The 23178-nt window shown below is 35.1% G+C and overlaps 4 protein-coding genes across 4 annotated transcripts; 1 reads left to right on the forward strand and 3 right to left on the reverse strand.

The window, feature by feature from the left end:
- The first annotated feature begins 291 nt into the window (after positions 1–291).
- LOC121972874 (dynein light chain 1, cytoplasmic-like) lies at positions 292–2614 on the forward strand. Its single transcript, XM_042524497.1, has 3 exons — positions 292–520; positions 639–744; positions 2290–2614. The coding sequence occupies exons 1-3, from the start codon at positions 365–367 to the stop codon at positions 2370–2372; spliced, it is 345 nt and encodes a 114-aa protein (XP_042380431.1). The 5' UTR covers positions 292–364; the 3' UTR covers positions 2373–2614.
- Positions 2615–2737: 123 nt separating this feature from the next.
- Positions 2738–4921, reverse strand: LOC121972854 (heptahelical transmembrane protein ADIPOR2-like). Its single transcript, XM_042524479.1, has 4 exons — positions 4569–4921; positions 4393–4491; positions 4265–4322; positions 2738–3676 (listed from the first exon to the last, which is right to left on the reverse strand). The coding sequence occupies exons 1-4, from the start codon at positions 4826–4828 to the stop codon at positions 3005–3007; spliced, it is 1089 nt and encodes a 362-aa protein (XP_042380413.1). The 5' UTR covers positions 4829–4921; the 3' UTR covers positions 2738–3004.
- Positions 4922–6270: 1349 nt separating this feature from the next.
- LOC121972864 (60S ribosome subunit biogenesis protein NIP7 homolog) lies at positions 6271–8750 on the reverse strand. Its single transcript, XM_042524489.1, has 2 exons — positions 8135–8750; positions 6271–6496 (listed from the first exon to the last, which is right to left on the reverse strand). The coding sequence occupies exon 1, from the start codon at positions 8711–8713 to the stop codon at positions 8147–8149; it is 567 nt and encodes a 188-aa protein (XP_042380423.1). The 5' UTR covers positions 8714–8750; the 3' UTR covers positions 6271–6496; positions 8135–8146.
- An 11524-nt stretch (positions 8751–20274) lies between these two features.
- LOC121972886 lies at positions 20275–23092 on the reverse strand. Its single transcript, XM_042524508.1, has 4 exons — positions 22905–23092; positions 22655–22788; positions 20988–21092; positions 20275–20884 (listed from the first exon to the last, which is right to left on the reverse strand). Exons 1-4 carry the CDS (start codon positions 22950–22952, stop codon positions 20425–20427), a joined length of 747 nt encoding a protein of 248 aa, XP_042380442.1. The 5' UTR covers positions 22953–23092; the 3' UTR covers positions 20275–20424.
- Positions 23093–23178: the final 86 nt, after the last annotated feature.

Here is a 23178-nt window from a genome sequence, read left to right on the forward strand (position 1 = left end):
TATTTTTAAACTATAAATCTCAAACTTCACTTCTACCATTGTTAAAAAAAATTTATTCAATTTTTTAGATTTTATAAATCTGGTATTGGAGATGCCTTAAGCCTATGCATAGGATATTTGTCCAATTTGTGAGTATCAAATTTATTTGGATGGCCGATAAGAAAATTTTGATTAATCATGATTATTTGATTTAATCGTATGTTAAATTCAAAATCATACAAAAAAAAAAAAAAAAAAGACAAATTTACTAATTCACCCTCCTAATTCTTGTTATCACGTACCGGCACATCTGGCCATCACGTGGCTGCGAGACCGCAATTCCTCAGCCCTTTTCCCGTCTCCTCCTGTCTCCATTTGCACAAACATGGCGGATGAAGGAGGCAAGTCCGGCGGCGGAGCGAAATCGCCGCCTCCGCCGGCGTCGGCCGCTGCGGAAACGCAGGCTTCGCCCAAGATCGTCTTGAAGAGCATCGACATGAGCGAGAAGATGCGCAACGACGCGATCGACTGCGCCCGCGCCGTACGCCCCCTCCTCTCCCTGCAACATCTGTAACTTCGGTTCTATTTCCTTGATTCGGGCCGGACTTCGCCTCCGGCGCTGATCTCGTCGTCGGTTTTGTGGTGGTGTGTGAAATCAGGCGTTCGAGAAGCACAGGCTGGAGAAGGACATTGCGGAGTATATCAAGAAGGAGTTCGATAGCAAGTACGGACAGACTTGGCACTGCATTGTGGGTCGCAACTTCGGTAACCCACTTTTTTGTTTTCATCTCTGCACTTCTCCGATTCGATTTCAACAATCGATTTCATGCTTGATTAAAAAAAACAACAAAATTGAAGTTCTCGAGGAGTTATCCTGTTTTTGTGGTCCAACAGTGATTTCGTTTGGGGATTTGGTTTATACATCCGTAGATTGCTAGGTTTCCGGACTAAATAGCTCAACTATGTACTCTTTTTTTCTCCTTCCTCATGTAGACAGGAAACGAAACAAACTCATTGTTCATGCTCATAAGTGGGTTTTTGTTGAATTTTGTTTCTGATTCTACTCAATCATGGCCTGTTGCTATGTTCTGACAGCTCGAAGTTACTGATTAGGTTACAGTGGGTGTTCAGTTAGACTGTATTGACTAAACAATTTGGAGTTATTATTGTGATGCTAAATTGGACATATTGAAGACAATCAATTGATTTGTGGTAAGATTGAATCTGTTAAAGTCCAAAAATATAAAGAGCAAACTCAAGAGAACTCTGATTAACATAACTTGGCATAGAGTTGGATGGAGGAACAATATCCATATAGTGAACCAATATCAAATAGTTGGACTAAATGATTTTAACAGCACGAGATCGAGAGGCATGGCTTAATTTTTAGTTTTTAGAGGGACAATAGATGTAAATGATGGTTCCAAATAAGTATTAAGGCACTGAGCAAGATCTAGGGTTGATAGCCAATTTCGAGGTTTGACAGCTGGAAATGGTGTTTACTGTAGATCATAGAATTTGTTGTGTTTATTTAGACATATGAGTGATGGTATCTAAAGTTGTAAACGAGCCAAGCCAAGGGTGATATTGTTCGAGCTTGTTTATTTTTTTATGACCTTGTTCAAGCTTATCTATAGCACAAGCAGAGCTTATACTTTTGCCTAGCTGAATTAGCAACATGGTTGCCCTTAGATATGTTGAAAGTCCAAAATGTATAGAATAACAAAAATAGGAGATACAAATAGTATATATTGTTTATAGATTTGAATTAAAGATCACAGAAGTCAAAACGTAATCGAACCTAAAGTAAGTTTGTGAATTTCTTTGTTCATGAGCTCTTCGTGAACTTTCTTTGTGAATGTAATTGAGTTGAGTTTACTAATGTTCAAGTGCATATTTTGTTTATATCGAACAAATATAACCCAGCTCTTATCAAGTCTAGGATAAAAGCAACATAAACATAAATTTTGTGAACAAAATTTATATTATTTGCTACAATAGTATCAATTTTGTTCACAAACATTATGTTTATGCTGCTTTTATCAATGTTGATAAGGTTTCCCTGCTCAAAATGCGCAACTCAGGGGTATCATGCTACCAACATGTTAAATGCCAAATCACTAAATAAAGGCCAATTCAGCTACCTTGAATGGACTGCAATAGCTGGTCTAAAGATATATATATATATAAGATGTTTTTTTTGTTATAAGATTATTTACTTGTCAAAGTTTGTTTCCTGGCCCCTAAACTAATTATCTCCTTGAAATCATGAACTCGAGTGTTCTTTCTAATGTGGCATTTGCATTGCAGGATCTTATGTAACTCACGAGACCAATCATTTCCTTTATTTTTATGTTGACTCAAAGGCGGTACTGCTATTCAAATCTGGTTGAGTGGAGCATGGATGCTTGCTGTTAATCGATACATCTAATTCGACGAAGCATGTCCTCAGCATTTCTCTCCCTTTGGCCGTCTGGTCGTGTACTTTCAGCTGCTGTAACTAATAAACCAGTGCGAATATGTATATTGGTCATGTGTATTATCGAAGTATTGCCAAAATATTAACTGGAGTATGTATCCTTTTAGCACCGTGCTATGCAAAATAATGCGGGGAGTGCTTGCTCCATTCCAAGTATCGCCTAACATATTCGCTGAATTTTGATAGTACTATTATCTTGAACTTCAGTCGAGTACAGCATCATGTGTTCTCCTTCTATGCTCATTGTACACTAAGCATACTCTATATTAGTCTGCAATGTAACTGAACCACTATTCATGATCATTAGAGAATCAAACATAGCAGACAAAAGACTCTGTAGAGCATTTCGAAAGTTTAGACTACAAGGAATTTTGTTGCTGCCTCAAGATATACTATTTATATCGCATCACCTAGAGCTGCAACAACATACAATAGAAGTGAAATTGTGATATCCTAAAAACAGAGCCGCAGATAGATCTTGAGATTGGATCTTGCTGAGTTCTTTCATAAACTCTCGATGAATAGTAAGTTCATGAGATGATATCTTCAAGACGCACCGCAAAATGTCATCGATCTCTCCAGCCACTTGAGAAGCACAATGGTGGCAACATAGTGTATGAGTGCTCCAAGGAGCACAAGGACATGGAATATCTGATGGCTATGTCCAACAAGATCAAATTCTCCTGGACGCCACTTCTCAGGAATTCTGCTCGCATACACCAACGCACCGACAGCATAAGCTACGCCCATGAACACCTCTAGCCCCAACACCATATGGGCTTCGTGATGCTCCCAGTTCAACCATATAGCATGGACAGCCGGCACAACTCCGAAGAAGCCCATGGCAAGGAAAAGGGTGGCTCGAAAGGGGCGAAAGTGTGGGGTAGAGAAGGCAGGATATAGGAGAGTGAAAATTGCAAGAAGGCCTACAGTGGAAATGGTTGAAAGGTAAGTAAGCTGGGCTATTGGTTGGCAGAGAAAGATATAGTAGATAGGTGGAACAAAGGAAGAGACGATCATGAGGGAGATGCCGGCGTAATCAAGCCTCCAAAAGAAGAGACTGAAGTGACGAGAATGGCACGCAAGGAGATGGGAGATGGCACTGATGATGAGGCAGCCCATACATCCAACCAAGAATACGAGCATTGGCCATCTTGGTATCGAACGCTCACTGGGGAAGCTAGTTCTCGACCATGACAATTGTAATGCTGAAGAATTCTGAGAAGAAGACAGTAATCATTTTAGTATTGCAACAAGATGAAGCCTACTAAGACTTTAGACTATACTAATACAATCAGGGTGTTGGATTTCAGTTTAGCATGAATTAATGAAAATCGTAAAAGAATCCAGATTCATATTACTATTGACTTCGAGGCTAGAGATTTAACATTGAGGACCGAGATAGAAAACTAAATTTAGCTTTTACACAATGTAACTAGATAGGGTTAAGGTCATTTAGAATTGTAAGCCACCGAGATATTCTTCTTAGATTTTTCAACCACATGGTATAAGTACAAACCCCGCTGAAGAAGACAACAGAAAAACTTTCTTGCTTAAGCATTTCAATATGTTTAATCCTATCTGAGCAAAGGAACAATAATGTGGAGTTAGTTTACAGCTACAACTAAACGTACTAGAATTAGATCATGGAAAACTGATGGCAAATTGTTTCTTTTCCCCCTTTTCTGTGAGGTAATTGAAGCACTATAGAACAGTTGTGAATGATGGAGCAAGATAGCAAGCATGAAGCATATGAAATTACACGCACAAGTAACAATTTCACTGATATTATTGTATATTACCTACCGAAAAGATGTTTTCTGGTACATTGTTCTTGGAGGAGCCGAAGAATCTAATCATCAAACTGCAATGAAAGAGAGATCTTTAGGGGGGAAAAGGTACCAGAAATATGAAGGAGACAAGGAAATGCCAACCCTGAGAGCTCCGGAAGGACCGCATGAGTGACCTTGTCGACCATCACCACCAACTCCGCCAACGCCAGTAGCAAGAAAAGGAAGAACCCTCCCAAATGCCTGTAGAAGAGCGAGAAGAAAAACGAATCATCCGATCCATAACCGGAGTGGATCAAAGCTATGAATCGAGGGGGTACGTCCAAACGTTGAGCGTCTCGTTGTGCCAGGCGAAGGCGCTGAGGAGAGCGTCCCGGATCGGCCACTCCGACCGGTAGTGGTCGAGGATGAACTCGTTGTCCTTGAGAAAATCCGGCAGCTCGTCGTAGCGCAGGAGCCGGAGGTCACGACCGGCGTCTCGCCCGCCGATGGGCTTTCCCCCAGCAACAGCCGGCGTAGTGGCGATGGGAATCCACCGCGTGCTCCTCCGCCGCCCACGTTCCGGCGCCGGCGCCTCCATGACTCCGCTGGGACCAGGCGAAGGCGATGAAATCGTGATGGGTTGGGGCCAAAAGGCAAAGGAGAGCAAAATGGTACAACTTTAATTGGAGAAGTGACAAAGAAGCCCTTCCTTGATTAATAATTGAAGAATTTGCTCGCTGATACACGAGGGTCGAGGGCTCTAACTATTCAGTCTTCGCCACTCAAATTTGAAAATATTACACCAAGGGCCATTCATAAAAGTAAAGTTTTTTATCTTTAAAAATAAATAAATAAATAAATAAAAAGAAGCTTTCAATTATCATTTCCACTAAAGGACGGACAATGATTTTTTTTATAACAATTAAAATAGTTGCTTTAATTAAAATCAATTTAATTTTATTCAAATCATTTTAAAAGTTATGAGAGTATATAGCTAATACCACGTAATAGGTATGCAATAGCTATACAACAATTCTCGCCAGACACATGTTCTTATAAAAAAAAAAAAAATTTAAACTTCTATGTCAATTATAAATTAATTCTATAATTTATCGGATAAATTATGAAAGACGCTTGATATGAGTATAATCATATTTACTAATACTTATCCTAAACATCCCCGCAATCTGTTCTTATAAAGTAAACATAAAAAAAGAGGAATGTTTTTTCAAATCATCTCACTTTAATTTTTTATGAAAATAATGTCCATAGTATTTTTCAATCGTTTAGAATTATCTAACTATCCTTTAATATTATTATCTCTCGCCTAAACCTTAAGTCGCCTAAATCTTAGGCTGATTGAATGTATTGTAGTAATTATGATTTTATACCTTTTATAATATATACTTAATCTATTTAATGTTGTAGGAATTCATGTTTGTAGCAATTATAAAATTATAACCTACTGTAATATATTCATGTTTAAAAATTAGATGGAAAATAATAGAATTAAGCAAGATTAAAGGACAATTCAATCATTATACATAGCCAAATAAGAGTGAGACTACAAAGTAGAATGGTTTAGAAAACAGAATGTTTTCCTAAGTTTTACCCAATGTATAACTACTAAATTTGGATAAAATTAAAACAATTTTAAGTAAATTTAAATAGTGATTATTTTAATATAAAAACTATAATTATTACAAGAAATAAAATTATTTACAAAAAAAATAGTGTTATTTTAACTCTTTTAAAAAAACATACCCTAAAAGAATAATAAGCACCTCTCTCTCTCTCTCTCTCTCTCTCTCTCTCTCTCTATATATATATATATATATAAATTAAAGGTAAATGGATTCTATTAAAGCTATATATCCCATGATTTGGAACTCAAAAGTGTTTGGCAGTTTAGTTTTGTTCGTGTACGAACGTTTTCTTTATATCTTTTTTTAAAAGAGAAAAAAAGGCTTTTATATTAATCCAATTTATCCACTTCCGATGCAATAATAATTTAGAAAATTAAATCGTGAGCAAATGCAATTAAGCTGGCAAAACATGAACATAATGAGCATTAACAAAACTTAATACCTCAACCTATTAATACAATGGCTAACTGTTTGGCAATCAAAGTTCACTGGAAAAATACAAGAACAATTTGTAAAAGTTTGAAGGAAAAAAAGTTCTTAATTTGTTGACCATAGCTAAGTAAACTAAGTTGGTCGGCACAAGAGACAGAATATAGTTCATCGGCATACCGCTTAACTACCTGCAAGAGTTCAAATCAAGTACCATTGTGTTACATTGTTACCTTTACGGTCTATGCGAAAAAGATTGCCAAAGATAGCAAACAAAAAAAACAAGAGTAGAGCACAGGACAACAAATCAGATGTTACCTCGAAAAGAATACTTTAAACAACTACAATGCATTCTCAAGATCCAAGCTGACAACTTAGTTTCAAGATAAAGGAACAAGAGTTGAGCAAAATTCTAAAAAAAAAAAAAGAAACAGAATATGGAGAACAGAGATGCGGCTGTTCGATATGGTGTGGATTTAGAGAGATTATACCCATTTGTTCTTAACCAGATAAGTTATCTGGCAATCGTACTGCTCAATTATGTATGAGTGCTAGCAATGAACTGTATAAGTTATAACCATTCAATGGAGACAATCAATTGTGCAGCAGTTCCAGATGCCAACCACTAGTATAACTATATGCAGATATTTCACATGTTCAATAGCCAAAAGAAAACCAAAGAGCCTCCAATTTCACAAAAGATTGCATACTAAATAAATTGCGTCAACAAATTGTGTGGTGAAAATTAGAAGAAAAAACAAACTTCCAAAGAATAAATATTATAGTGTGTATATTAGTAGAAACTAGAAACATTTTGTTACTTTTAGGTGGGTCTATCAGAAAAGCTTACAAAAAATATGGTATCATAGTGTGAATAATCATTCTCGTTAACAATCTCCCGTTTTTATTTTCTCAAAAGCACATAGCTTCTTAGGATATTAGGACATCAGTCCTAGTATTCAATAACATAAAATAGTTCTCTTAAGAAGAAAAACACCCAAAAAAAATTTCCTCAGAAAAAGATGGATTGAAAAGAGAATACAACAGTCAGAATAGGCGCTTGTTCTTTCGATTACCCACCACAAATGCCCTACTGTATACATGAAGAGAAATTCAGAGAGAAGGTATGAAGATACTTCTAGCTGATTACTAGAGTTACTAGGAGAGCAAAGCTATTACTTGTAACTTATATGGGTGTGAGAGAGGTTATAATAAATTAAAATCAATTAAGATTTGTATGAACATGTTGAAAGACAAGTAGTCAACCAACAGGAATCATTTTAAGTGAAGTTGAAGTGGTTAATATGCCATAGAACTGAGAACTGAAGTCCACATTTCAAACATATAGGGATAATTAAAGGCATTACCTCCGACCAGAAGACAGAGATTCTTATGTCTTCAACACAGAGAGCTTGCCTCAAAAACAACCTTTTGCATATTAAAAACCAACTAAAGGGGCATTGTATGCCTAGGAGTTGAAAATTCTCTCTTCTAAGAACAGGAATAAAGCACAAATTATTCAGGTACATCCTATAGTTGAGACTTATTGATTTTAACTTTGAAATTGTCGCTTCATCTAAAAGGTCGGTTTGCAGGGTAATAGGATTTGTCTATTCTAAGTGCCAAATTAGACCAAGGATAGTATAGAACTATAGATGAGCAAGTTATTGTAAAGCATTCAATTAAGCTAGGATATTTCCAAAATCTTAGCCAATCAACAAAAAAAACATTGAATGATAATAACCAATAGGATATGAAATGAAGAATTAATTCACATAGAAATCATGTAGTCAATCCAAAGGAAGATGTTGGAAAGGAAAATAAGTCACCTTTATCGTTGATCAGAGGTCATCCTCATTCCGGAGGTACTCCCCGGCGTCTGCCTGGCGGTTGACTATAATAGCATCGGCATGAGCCTTGCGGCAATCCTGGGTGGAACGAGCCGCGACGCCGAAGCCAAGGGGCAGGTCGGACATGGAGAAAACAACAACGCCGTCGCCGGGGTTTACGCCCTCGGTGATGCGGGCAAGACCGGACTTAAGGACGGGGTTCCCGTAGAGGAAAGACATCTCGGAGGTGGGCTTAAGCCAGACCTTGCGGCGGGCGTGGGAGGCTAGGAGGTCAAGGGATTGGACGGTGAGGCGGAAGGAGCCGGTCTTGGTGAACTTGCCGATGCAGGTGCCGAGGGATACGAGGCGCTCGCGGGAGACGCTGACTGCACGGCGGACGAGCGATTCGGAGGCGTAGAAGACGCGGTTTTTGTGGAGGCGGAAGCAGTAGCGGCCAGGATCGTCGCCCGCAGGACCCTCGACGGCAGGGCGCTCGACGATGAGCTTGAGGTTTGGACCGGTGAACTTGAAAAGCTTCTCGAAGACGGCCGCCGTCTCCTTCTCGTCCAAAGTTCGCATTTTTTTGTGTCGTTTTGGCGATTAGGGATTAAGAACAAAGGCTTTTATACGGTAGGCGTGAACCGGGTTGGGTTGGGTTTGGTTTGAAGGATATTTTCAAGCCTAATAAGTTACATATCTTTTTAAACGACAAATTAGGCGAAGTTCTTTACTATCAAAATCAGGTATATTTTAAAATTATATCCAATTTAATTTTCCCCCTCCCAATCAATTGCTACAGTTAATAATCAATTCGAGATATTATTATACTGGTAAGCAATGAATTAAAAATTTTGATTCATGTTAAAAGATTATTTGTCTCAATGTGATTGAGTATAAAAATAATATTTGAGAGTACTAAGTATAGTTTCATATTATTCAGAACCTATATATTCATTAACTAATTTTAATTCAATTTTAGTCAAAATAACTTATATAATATAAAAAGTTCGGAATGATATAGAATAAGGTAGTATGTATTTATCTAATTCTTATAATTATATACATGCTCTAAGACATTATTTACCTACGTCATATTGAGAATAATAATTTTTTAAACATAAATTTATTTAAAAAATGATAAATTTATATTCAAAAAATTACTACTCACAATATAGTATATCAAAAATAATATTTGAGGATATAAATATAATTATGAGAACTAGCATATATAGTATTTAGTTTTATATCATTTTAAGTTTTATAGATCCATCAATTGATTTTAATCGAAATCAAATTAAAATTGATTGATGGACTTAAAAAACTTAAAATGATATGGAACCATCTCTTATGTATTCGTTTAATACTCCTGATTATATTCACGCTCTCAAATATATTTTTATAATAATTATTTAAACCCAAATAATATTTTTAATTTATTATTATAATATAACAATTGATTCGAAATATTACTATGCTGATAAATACTATCTGAATCGACGCACTCGATTGAGATAAGCACGAGTAAATGCGGAGGGACAAAAGAAAACATTTAGACATTCAGGGGGCGTTTGGTTCTTTCATAGGAATAGGAATCGGAATGAGAATAATTGTATTGTGGAATGGAAATGGGTATGAGCATGGATATCACTCTTAAAAGTAATGTTTGGTTACTTGCATATTTTCTATCGGAATAAATCAAAATTTTCTTTTTTACCCTTAAAGGAAAATAAGAGAAAAAATTAGATGTGAAAGAAAGAAGAATGTGAGAGAAAAATATGATGAAAGAGAATGATGAGAGAGAAAGTACGATGAAAGAGAAAGTGTGATGAGAAAGAATGAAGAGAGAGAAAGTGTGATGAGAGAAAATGAGAAAAGAGAGTGTGATAGGAGAGAGCATGATGAGAGAAGATGAGAGAGAAAATATAATACGAGAGAAAGTATGATGGGAGAGGATGAAGAGAGAGAAAATGTAATGAGAAAAAAAGAGGAGAGAGTGTGTGATGAGAGAGAATGAGGAGAGAGAAAGTATGGTAAGAGAGAAAGTATGATGAGAAAAAAAAGAATAAGTGTAATGAGAGAGATTGAGGAGAGAGAAAGTGTGTTGAGGAAAAAAAAGGAGGGAGTGTGACAAGAGAGATTGAGGAGAGAGAAAGTGTGATGAGAGCGAAAGTGTGATGAGAAAAAAAGAAGAAAAAAAAAGTGTGATGGGAGAGATTAAGGAGAGAGAAAGTATGATGAAAAAAAAAGAAGGAAGAGAGTGTAATGGAAGAGATTGAGGAGAGAGAAAGTATGATGAAAGAGAAAGTGTAATGAGAAAAAAAGAGGAAAGAGAGTGTGATAGGAGAGATTAAGGAGAGAGAAAGTGTGTGATAAAATGATGAGAGAGAAAATATGATGAGAGAGAACAAGGAGAGAGAAGTGATATGAAAGAAAAAAAAAAAATATATTTTGATATTTGATATTAAGAGAGAAAATTTTAGTTTTAGGTCAAGGGTATTTTTGGAATAAGGAAATATTTTGATTGATGAAAATAAGGTAATGACTCATTGAATGAGAGGTACATAGGAATGAGTCATTACCCAATTTCAAGGATTCATTCCCTTATTTGTATTCATATTCCTATAATCCAAACATTAACAATGACAATCAATAATTCTCATTCCCATTCCCTACTCCTATTCCTCTAAACCAAACGTCCCCTCAATAATTTTAGCTACCAGATTCAGTAATTTGCCATTTAAAATATCTAGAAACTTTAAATAATTTCAATTTGATCTTGAAATTTTACTTTTATCCAATTTGACAGAGATATAAAAATATGAGACTTTCTTAAAATATCAAATTACAATTATTTTATTTATTTAGGACTATTGAGGACTCCAATTCAACCGTTTCACCAGCTTCACCGCCGCTAATTTATTAATTTTCCTCATCTTTATATGCTTTGCATTTTATCATATTTAATTATATTCCCTCACAAAAAAAATATTAAATAAACACATATTCTAGAATAATAAGGGGGTATTTGATTAAATAATGGAAATGATTATGAGTATGAGTTTAATTGTAGGATGGGGTGGAATGGGAATAAAAATGAAAATGAAATCCATTAAATTATATGAGTTTGGTTGATTCTCATAAATCTAGTAATCATTCCTAAAATGTCATTCCTAAATCTATAATCAAAACACTATCTTTTACTATCATTCCATTCATTTATTCTCAAACTCATCAATCAAACACCCCTTTAAAAAAAAACTAACAATCGGAGATACCGGACTAAAAAAAGATCCGGTATTAGAAAACAAATATAATCTCAAGATGTGAAATATCTTAACGTACTATTTTTTATTTTTTAATAATAGATCAATACCATATATGATAACAAAAATAGAGACTGTTTTGTGCAGTTCATCTAGATATGGACTTTTTAATGAGCAAGTTGACAATATTTTGTTGTTCCATAAGAATTTGAATTCGTTCATGCAGTCCAGAATAGTTTACTGAAATTAAAACTTCAGTAAATTTTATTCAAAATCCATGGTAGAAATTGGGATATACTATCATATAAAAACTATAAAAATAGCCGCTCGGCTAATTATGGAAAACTATAATTTATTACCACCTGACTTTTATGAATCACCTACTGACTTGTAGAGTTGCACAACCTCTTCTCAGGATAGATCCTTTGGTCATAACGGGATGAGCTATTTGTAATTATAGTTAAATTATGATGATGATTTAATCATAATTAATTAGGATTTTTTTTAAAATTTATCGTCCATGTTTATATTATAATTTAGATCGAGATGAATGATCAAAGATCATTTGAAAGCTACCAATTGTGAGTAAGTGGCCAGATAGTCTCGCATCAAATGAGGACGACCATCAAGTGGCTCGACCCAAACTATAAGATTGGGAGGAAGGACGAATCTAGAAAGGAATCATAATTAATTATAACCGATCGTAGTTATAATATAATCGTAATTATAAATGATCTATCTCCTAATCTATTTATTATGGACTAAAAGTTCTCACCTCCCTCTCCCTAGGCCCTACACCCCCTAATTGCTCTATTAATTAATAGTTCCATTATAGATACTCCAACTGAGTATTGAATCGTGATATTATCAGAATCCACCATTCGTCTCAGTGTTAGATTGTTGGAGGGGAGGTAAAAGAATGAAAAAAAAAATGATGATCCTCGCATATAAACATTTAAATTTAATCTTTGTAGTGGTAAAAGGTGAATACGTTCGTCCCAGCGTCCCCGTCAATCCGTCCCAGGGTCAATATAGAGAAAGTAAATCACGGACGACTATTAGCTTTTGGAATAGTGACTAGCACATAAGGAAGACATTTATCTCGACTTTACCGAGATTCGAACATCAGACCTCATAGTGGCAAACCTTATGTGCTAGTCACTAGATCCATCCGAGGGGACCTTAAATTTAACATTTGTGATTATACGAGGAATCACAAAATTTTTGTATATTCGCTCCCTCCCCTTCCTCTCCAAGTTGAATTATTATCATTCCACCGTAATATACATGCAGTTAACGTGATGCAGTTGATGTAGGTACAATTTACACTAAGAGTCTAATTTAAATTTTAATAAATTACAAGTAAATTAAATTAAGTAATTTTATAATTTAATTATTATGTTCCGAGGGTAAGATTGTCTAATAAAAATTAAACAGTATCTCTCTTGTAGTAGTGACAAATAAAATATGTATATAATGTCACAAGACTACTCACAAGCTATCAACAGCTCACACGGCTAGATATAAGCATAACCACGTAGTTTATAAGCAGTCCACATGGTTGGAATTAAACACAATCACACAGTTGATAAACAACTCATACAACTGAAATAAAACATAGCAGAAGTTACAAAATAACGAACACAAAACTATAAAACAATTAACTGTGAGCTGGTTTGGCTTGACACAACAACATCAAATCAAACACAAGAAACCACAAGGCTAAACTCTAAGTCCACGTCGAGTTATTATAATACCAAGTTCACAAACTCAAACTACAAATAAAGCAGGAAACAAAATCAGAAAACCATTCTCGGATATGACGTGGGACCGATAGTTAGGATCCTCCAAATGTTCTTGTATCATCTACCTGTTCTCCAGCGAAAGAAAAACCAATTCAAGGGGTGGTGAGTGCTAATGACTCAGCAGGTAATAAACAGATAATGCATGAACGTAATATATAATTTAAGACCCAAAGGTATACAATCTCATAAGGAAAAACATCATAAACTACAGAAATATCATAATAGATGTCTATAACTGAACCCATATACTAAGCTAGTAATAACAAGTCAGGAATAGTGAGGATCTGCAATAGTGCTGCTTATAACTACAAGGGTAACATGTGAAGTATATATATACATACTATCAATAAGTAAGCCAATGTCTAACACATGCAACAGATATATAACTCAACATATGGAAGTATATCAAGTCATATGGATACAACAAAAACAACAACATAAGCAAACATAGGAACATAAGCGTATGCACGGATGGACACTCCCGCCCACTCCTCTGCACCACGACCCCTGTATAGTCAAGAGACCAGGACAGTGATAACTATACAACACTCCAGCTGCCACTACTCTCGAGTGACCGAGTGGATAGTTTGCATAATAACTGACTAGCTACGTAGCAATAGGGTCCATGTTGCTCGCAACTCCAGCTACCACTACCCATGAGCAGTCGAGTGGGGGCACGACAGGACAAGGGGCACGTACTCCAGCTACCACTACCCATGAGTGGCCGAGTGTGCAGCTCTGGTCAACGGCTCTCTCGACCACAAGGGAGAATTTGTCGTTGGCATGCATGCAATGACATGATGAGCAAGATGCAAAAATCAACACATATATAAATAGCAATCATCTATGCTAGAATAAAACCAACATGCTCAATAAGGTATATGAATAAGCATCAATCAAAGCAAGTTAACATGGTATCTAGTATATGTTAAATATCATGGATGACAATGAGAGACTGTATAGACATGAATCCAATTATCTCAAAGATCAAGCAGGTAAGTATCAAGCTTAGGAATAATATGACTGGAGTCAAGGTAAATACAACATTTATCCAAACATCTAGCTCATGCACTAAAATCAAAGTACTAAAGAATCAAGGTAAGAAGTACCCACCTCTATATGTAGTTCGTGACAAATGACTCCTACGTTGTGCTGCCCGTTTCAATTAAAGTCTTATCAACGTATACAATTAGCTATCTTTAAATGAATCAAATAGCTAAATCAGATTCCCTAAACCATTAGGGTAGCCCTAATCGTATCATGATCCACGCCTACACTCCAAATAGATATTTAGATCTCTCTAATCCTATTTTTCTTCATTAGATTAGGTTTAATCCTCAATTATCCCTAATCACCTCACAATTAAATTGGTTAGCTATTATTTAAGCATTCCATACTCAATTTGGATTTACATTCATACACAAATCAACACAATACTCACATAAGTCCAATCGCACAGCTGTTGACCCATGCTCAATGAAACTCCACTGTCGACAATTGTGGCAGAAACCAAGGAAAGTTGCTATCCTCAAACAGATGCCCCAAATAAGCATCATGCAAATATCTAATACCTAAATCTTATACTAGGGTTAACTAGTTACCTCTAAGACCCCCCCCCCCCCCCCCCCAGTAGGATGAGGGAGTGCAATGGCTATTGATGGCCACCTGAAATGCCAGCTACAGCTGAAATCTGGCGCCAGTGATTGCGATTCAACTATAGCAAAGGAAGATGGTGCAATGATGGACAAAATGCTAGGGATCCGTTGCTGACAAGCCCTCGAGTGGCACTAGCTACGACTTTGATTCGGTCCTAAGCCAGAGGAAGGGTGGCTCTAGCCTTCCTCACGTCATTTCCCCTTTCCATCACCCGACAACACCTAGCGATAGGCCAACAATGGATCAAGAGCAAGGGCGCGGCGTTGGTGTTGCTTGGCGCGAGGAGATCGGGAGAGGGGTTGTCCTTCGCTCTTGTTATGGTTGTGTTTGATCCTCGTGAGGAGTTGATGGTGGTGTGCACCGACTATGAAGAGGGGAGGAGGGAGAGTGGGATTGGCGTAAATGAGGAGAGGTAAGCGGTGGATCGGGAGAAGAGAAGGTGAGATAGGGCATCGCGATGGGAGGGTTGGCACCATCGCCCCCTTGTGACGACAACGGTTGTGGTGTCGCCGGCCGCGTGGCACTGGCGTCGACCGATGATTTCGAGTAGAGATGCGAGAGGGAGAGGAGAGGAGACGACAAATGAGGATAGGGAGAGGAGATAGGACTTAGGTTTTAGTACTTATAACGTTAGGTTAATTGATTTTAACCTTATATTAATTTCATCAATCAATTACCAATTTAAATGGATAATCCAAATAGGTTTTCTCCTAGCCCAATATATCCATCCTCTTAAAATGTATCATACGGATTCCATTTAAATCCCGATTTTTTTTAATTTTTAAAAAATCTAATAAGATTATTTATCCAATAACACTTACTATTTATTTGTTGCATCTTACACTAATAGATTTACAGAGCATGCAGGGATTGATGGGTCTAGAGGATCTAATACCAGGATGAAACCCAACTAGGTCTGAGGACCCAATAGTTGGTGCGAAGCCCATATAGGTCAAAGGGCAGATCTGATATCTAGCGGGAAGTCCAACTGGGTCGGCGGAGCTTGACAGTTGGCCGAAGTTCAGTTGGGTCTATGAACCTGACAACTAGTGAGAAGACCTGGTAGGTCGAGAAACTAGTCAATATACTATAAGTTGGTAAGTAAAGATAAGTCACTAGAGGAGAGAGTTCCAGTGAGAACGAGTCCAAGTTTGGACTTTAGGCGTTGGTCTAATTTAGATCCATTTTGAATTCCTAAATTGAAATCCTGACTATTTTTTTTTTTAAAAAAATATTTTTAAAGTTGTATCAATACACTTGGAGTGGCCGAAGTTGGGCTTGCCTAATTATCTGTATACTTGATACGTCGTTATAAATTTTCTTGAACTGATCTTAGGAGGTGCTTTTCTACGAGGATGGTGAACCATACATTGATGGAGACAATGGTAGATCAAGACAAAAAAGGAAGATAGTGCTTAAAGAAGGGAGCTGGAGTTTTCCTTCTTTCTCGTTGCCCCTCGGACTGCAGCAAAATTATGGAATTTTTCGGGAGCAAGGGGGTGCTCAAATACACCCCCGCTCCCCGGCCCGTAGATGAGAAGCTGGAGATATGAAGGTATTTCATTGCATTTGCCCTTAGAACATGCACATTAGGTTATTCTCTGAACCTATACTGCAATGAGCAATTCAGGATTCGATCAGCACCTTACCATCAGTTCCAACGGGAAGGGAATGACTTACATGCAACCGTCACCATTTCACTGGTTATTAGTTTCCGCTACACTTGTTTTGATTTTTCCTACTCAAGGCTTAAGCTTTAATGCTGCAAGAGTTGACCGGCCCTGTCGCTCAAGTTCAGTAATAAGTTAGTAAATACGTTGTCTTCCTGTCTCAGCTTCAAGCGCTTGTAGGTTTTGAGAAAAAACTATTAAGCATCCCGATGAGCTGAGCTACACATCGAAATAGGCACCAAGGTGATCAAATCAGTCGGCATCAAATCTTCCTGCCCTTTTTCAAGTACTTTTATCAATTTGCTGGTTTGTTTTCTCAGGGTATCACGAAACCTAGAGAGGTGTGGAAGTTTGAAGGCGAAGAAGGGATGTCACTGAATTTGAGCACAAAGAAAGGAGATTTATACGTAACTTTTGGGATGCGTTTGGTTAAGGGTTATTCATGATAACCTTGATTATTCATCGAAGGTTATCAACAAAAATCCTGTTTGGTTTAGATAATCGATGATTCCCGAGTAATGTTTCATGCTCGACACGTCAACAAAAGGGACATGCAACCAAAAATCGGAAAATCTCGGAAAACTGAGGTTTTTCTTGATTCCGGGGTTAACGAATTTTTTTTGCCCAAAATATCCTCGGATTAGAGAAAAATGTGGCAAAAAAAACATAAAGGAAAAAATTAAAAAAAAAACATAATTTTTTTTAAAAAATTAAAAATTGTAAAAGGCTTTAAAAAAATAGAAAAATCATATTTTTTAAAAAAATGAGAAAAAAAAACTTTAAAAAATGTAAAAAAAACATAAAAAGATATAAAAAACGTAAAAATAATTAAAATAAAAAATAAAAAAATAATAATAAAAAATAAAAAAACTTAAAAAATTAAAAAATAAATAAACTAAAAAAACAAAAAATAAATAAAAAACATAAAAAAACAAACAAAATAAAAAAATATAAAAATTAAGAAAAACGTGAGAAAAAAAGTAAAAAAACATAAAGTTTAAATAATAATAATAATAATAATATTATTATTATTATTATTATTATTATTATTATTATTACGTATAGTTGGTTTTGTAACTAAAAGTAATATAGTAAAATATTAAATTAGGTTATTCATTAAAACATTCAAATAAATAAGTTTTGGTTGCATTACCTAAATTGAATCAAATAATATTTAGTTATATTTTATTCCTCATAACCTTAGTTATGTGATTACCAGGTAATCACATAACCAAGATTATACATGATAACTTGAACCAAACATACCCTTGAGATTTTGTTTCCCAATTCTCTAACTCACGACCAGAGGAGTAAGATCACGGCGACCCTTTCGGAAGGTTTTTTATTATGTTTTAGATTTTTAGTAGATTAGTACGATCCTTCTAGAGATGGATAATCCCTTGGCAGAGTAATTTTGCAAGTGGTTTTTTGTGATGCTGAAATTGATTTATATCATTTCGACTCTTGATCGTTCCCTCTTTGAGACGAGTTTAGTTTTGAATATTTAACGTGGATAATGAACGCTATTTATTTTTTATGTGATTTGTGTATTTATTTTTGTATATAACTATATATCTGATGAAATGAAAATGGTGTTTTAAGTTATGACTGATCTTCTATTGATTCAATCAATATTGGATAGTTAAGCTAATTGAACACGCATTTCAAATATATATCATGAATATATAAGTTGTTATAGTAATAAACTTGTATTATATACTCAAGGTCATCAAAATCCTATAACCCAATTTGAATGGTCGAGGCTAACTAGATAATTGGATGGGAATATGAGCATCCATAAAAAAACAGTCTAATCTTGGTCAGCAAGTTAAGAAAGTCAAATCAGATATCACAACCTAGCGATTTACATATTACACTGTGACAAACTGATTATCTGAATTTAAAATTTTAATTTGATTGATTTAAAAGTTTGTTTATTTATTTATTTAAAAAAATCAGTTAATTCACTTCAAATTCGATTTTAAAATTATTTTATGCAATTAAATTGAATAAATCAAAATTTTGAATCGAATGGAATTTTGTGACCCTAAAGTTTAAATCGAACTGAATTATTCAGGTAAACTAAATTTTTAGAAAAAAAATCTATTTGTTTCGATTTTTTTAAATTCAATTTGATTAATTTAATTTTTATAAAAAATCAATTCGATTTAATTTATTAAAAAAATTAAATCAATTCAATTTAAGTAATTCAATTTTAATAAAATACTTACATCCACGGACAGATTCGCCCATCGGATTAATTCAGTCCGATTTAGTTAATTCAGTTTAATACAATTTTAACTGAATACTTGTACCGACCAACAAATTCGTCCATTGGATAAATTCCAAAGGCGGAATCTCACCCAATAATAGAGGTGCGTTTGATTAGGGATTATCTTGGATATCCTTGATTATTCATTTAAGTTTATTAATAAAAATCTTGTTTAATTTAGATAATTGATGATTTCCGAGTAATGTTTCATGTCTGACACGTCAGCAAAAGGGACATGCAACCAGAAATCGAAAAACCTTTTAGATAAGAGAAAAATGTGACAAAAAAGAAAAGTATTAAAAAAAAAGAAAATTTTAAAAATAAAATTTATTTTTTTTAAAAAAAAATAAAAACCCATAAAAAATAATAAAAATTGTAAAAAAAACTTAAAAAATAGGAAAAAATAAAAAATATAAAAATAGAAAAATAAAAATAAAAAATTTTAAAAAATAAAAAACGTAAAAAATTTAAAAATAATTAAAAAGTAAGAAAATAATTAAAAAAAACGTTAAAAACATAAAAAATAAAAAAGAAAAAAAATTAAAAAAACATAAAAAATTAAAAAAAACAACAAAACGTAAAAAATAAAAAATAAAAAAAAACAAAAAACGTTAAAAAATAAAAAAACGTAAAAATAAAAAATAAAAAAAAGTAAAAAAACTTTAAAAAAAATGGAAAAAATAAAACATAAAAAAAACAAACAAAATAAAATAAAAAATAAAAAATATATATATAAATAAAGAAAAATGTGAAAAAGAAAAAGTAAAAAAACGTAGAGTTAAGTATAATTGATTTTGTAACTGAGAATATTATAGTAAAATATTAAATTAGGTTATTCATTAAAATTTTCAAATAAATAAATTTTTGTTGCATTATCTAGATTGAACCAAACAGAGTTAAGTATAATTGGCTTTATAATTGAAGGTAATATAATAAAATATTAAATTAGATTAATAATTAAAACCTTCAAATATTACCTGATAACATAATCAAAGTTATACATGATAACTTGAATCAAAACACCTGATAACATAATCAAAGTTATACATGATAACTTGAATCAAAACACCCTAAAGACTATGTTTATGAGATGGAATGGACTCGCACCAGGATAGTAAATTACTATTACTTTATCCAAAAAAGAAGTTTTTATATTATAAATAATTTACAAAACGAAAGACTGAGCAACACAAAAAGGGTAATGAACTGAGTATTTTTTTTTTTTTTGAAAGGATGTAAAAGTTAAAAAAAAAAATGGGGAAAGAACTTGAGGAGATTAAACACCAGTTGTTAACAATAAAATCTAAATGAAATTACAGCTTAAGAAACTATAAAATGTTTTTTTCTCGTCTAAATTTCCTACATGGATCCAGCAAGAACCTCCAGATCTTGAATCATTAGCATTCAACCAGTGCTATTGATGGTTATTTAATTGACATGAGAAAGTTTAATTAAATTATTTACTAGGCCAGGATTAGTCATAAAGAGCTGAATATCTAGATTTAAAAAAAACAATCCTACTGGATCACAGCTGATCCAACTTCCTGATAAGGAAGTTAAGAGTACTATACAAGTGCTGCTGGATTATTTCAACACAGCCATGAAAAAGTAACTACTTGACATTTCAAGAGGAAGTGCTCGCACGGCCAAACCTTTGTAGATGCAGCTGGTGCTTAGCTGCGGCTGCCTTATCAGCAGCCTCTCGTTTCATTGCTCGTTTTGCCCGTCTACCTGTGGGGTCTTTAGAGACGACTTCCTTCTTCAGGCCATGAGATGGACCAGCATCTGCTGCATCATCATGACATTGTCGAACGACTGGACGTGCTTCTTTCCTTCCGGTGCTCACATAGCCATTGCCTCCCCATCTCCTATTCCCAATACGAATACTCGCCCTACTAATGTAATAGCTTTCATCTAGTTCAATATCATCCAGTTCTTGGTTGACTTCATTTTGAAGAAATTCTTCCAACAAATCGTAACCCTCTTCCTGAGGCTCTACTTCTGGAGTATTTACAATTGAAGGTACAAACCAATGGGCCCTTAGTAGGAGACAAACACTCTCCTCAAACATGTAATCCTGAATGCTGCACAACCAAATCAAATTAAAACAAAAACAAGGCTATATATTCAATAATATGCAATTTTATAATTTAAGATAAAACCACAGATGAAAATATGACAACTAACCAGCCATCGAGTGAGCGATGAACATTCAGAAACTCAAACGGGTTCTTACACTGAGGACAAGTGTGCCTTTCATTGTATGTTGCCCATCTCAAAATGCAAGTCACACTGCCCAGAGCAAATATTGATGCTATCATTCTATTAGCAACAGATGCATAATCAGAATTTCACATAGATAGTTTATTTCATTCCATTCAGTTAACGGCTGCATAATCAGAAACAGGGGTCAAAAAAATAATGTGATTATTGCGCATTGGATTCTCATTCATAAAACGATGGTAACAAATATAGCATGACATGTACAAGATGCAGTTGAAATGTCAGGATTTTTTTTTCCTTTCTAGTAACTCTGATATAAAATGTATAAAATGGGCATTCATAATCAGAGATGGATATTTAGGTGATGAGAACAGTGTGAATGATTTCTTAATCTATTTATGAAGTAACTCTGCAAGTTGTGCGAGCAAGTATGGCTATGTAGCCACTCCATCTATTGAATGTTTGAATACCAATATCAGATAGAAACCACCAGTGCTTCCAATTTAACCTGAATTTCCTTTGATAAAGAGATAGGAGGGGGCTGCTAGCAGTTTCATATCACAAATACAATATGAATAAATCATTGTGTCCGGTCTCTCAGCTCAGCTTCTCAGCTAAATCAGAAGTCAATCATGAGAATCATAACAGAAAAGAAAAATATCTAAAAGCCTAGTATTCTTAATAAGCTCCACGATACAAGATTAAGACTAGGACTGTCACATCTCACAAACATTCATCCACTACTATTCCTTCCTGATAGAAAATTTTCCATATTTTATCTTCAAAAACTCCTGAAAATCAAATAGATCTCCTTACTTGTTGATCTGACTATAAAAGGAAAAACTAGTTCTTGATTGATGATAGCCTACAGCACTAACAACTTTGAGTAGCCATTTGCTGTGATGGAAATTATTACTACTAAGCAGGAGAGAGAGAGAGAGAGAGAGGATAAATATTCTATTGTCAGATTTTACCATACTAAAAAAGGGACCAAAGTGCTAAGGCCTATACTTGGGTTCCTATTTATTTTGTTTGTTTTCCAATCATATACCAATGATTTCTCCCCAATCACTACAATTCTCTTCTTAGTACTCTTTCCACCAGCAATAGCTATGCAACTTTCTTACCGTACTGAAGTTGGTGCAACCATGAAGGATTTTAGGACATAATATTAATTATCAAAATCATAGTTAAATTTTACATATTGAATGACCTTTATGCTGGCTCAAGAAAGCCACAGCCGATCAATAAAAAATTTCTAATCTTTACAGGAACGAAAATGAAATTAAGACCAACAATAGAGAATTACAAGGTTCCAAATGATATGCAACTTTCAGTAATAATTTCCCAAAATCTACCTTTGCAAAAATAAGGAGTTAGGAACAGATAAATAACATGGTTGAGCTCAATGGAAAGATAAGATTCAAGATTCACATGAATTATTTCAGGATCTTGTAATTGTTATACTGAAGAAGCAAACACGGAAGCAAGCAGCCAAAACCACTGGCTCTCCTAAAACCTAGAACATGCAACTTCTATATGAATAATCTTCTATAAATCAAGTCCAAGGACACAGATAAAAAAGGCTGGATCCAACAACATTTATGAACGCTACAAAGTTGCAGACAAACCAGTAAGCGTGTTCGCAACCTTTTACAAGCGCCCTCTCCTGCAGAGCAATCTTTTCCAAGCAAATAGCGCAGACACCGCAATCCTCCCCCGATCCGACCGAATCACCGATCCCCTTTCCCTTCGCAACCATGACCTACACGGCACAATAAAAAAAAGAAACAAATCCCAGGGTAAATCGAACAAATCACCAAAGAAAGAAGCAAAAGAAATGGGAGAAAGGGATTAGGGGAGAGTCGGATCTGGCGTTACCTCCTCGGCCGAGCGCGATGCGAGAGAGATCAGGTGATGGTCCTCCATGGGGACTGGAGAGGATCGGGGAGGTGCGGGAAGAGGGAGAGAGGGAGAAGGGAACAAGGGAAACTTGGAAAGGGGAGATCGAGGAGGAGGAGGAGGAGGAGGAGAGAGGAAAAATGGGGAAGAAGACCAAGTGAGAACCTTCAATTTATCCGATTCGCGATGGTTTATTCGGCGAATATAATTCGGACTTTTTTTATTTTCAACCTCAGAAGTTTAGGAAATTAAA

This window comes from Zingiber officinale, chromosome 1B (genome assembly GCF_018446385.1).
Source record: "Zingiber officinale cultivar Zhangliang chromosome 1B, Zo_v1.1, whole genome shotgun sequence".
In the NCBI taxonomy this organism is placed as follows: Eukaryota; Viridiplantae; Streptophyta; class Magnoliopsida; order Zingiberales; family Zingiberaceae; genus Zingiber; species Zingiber officinale.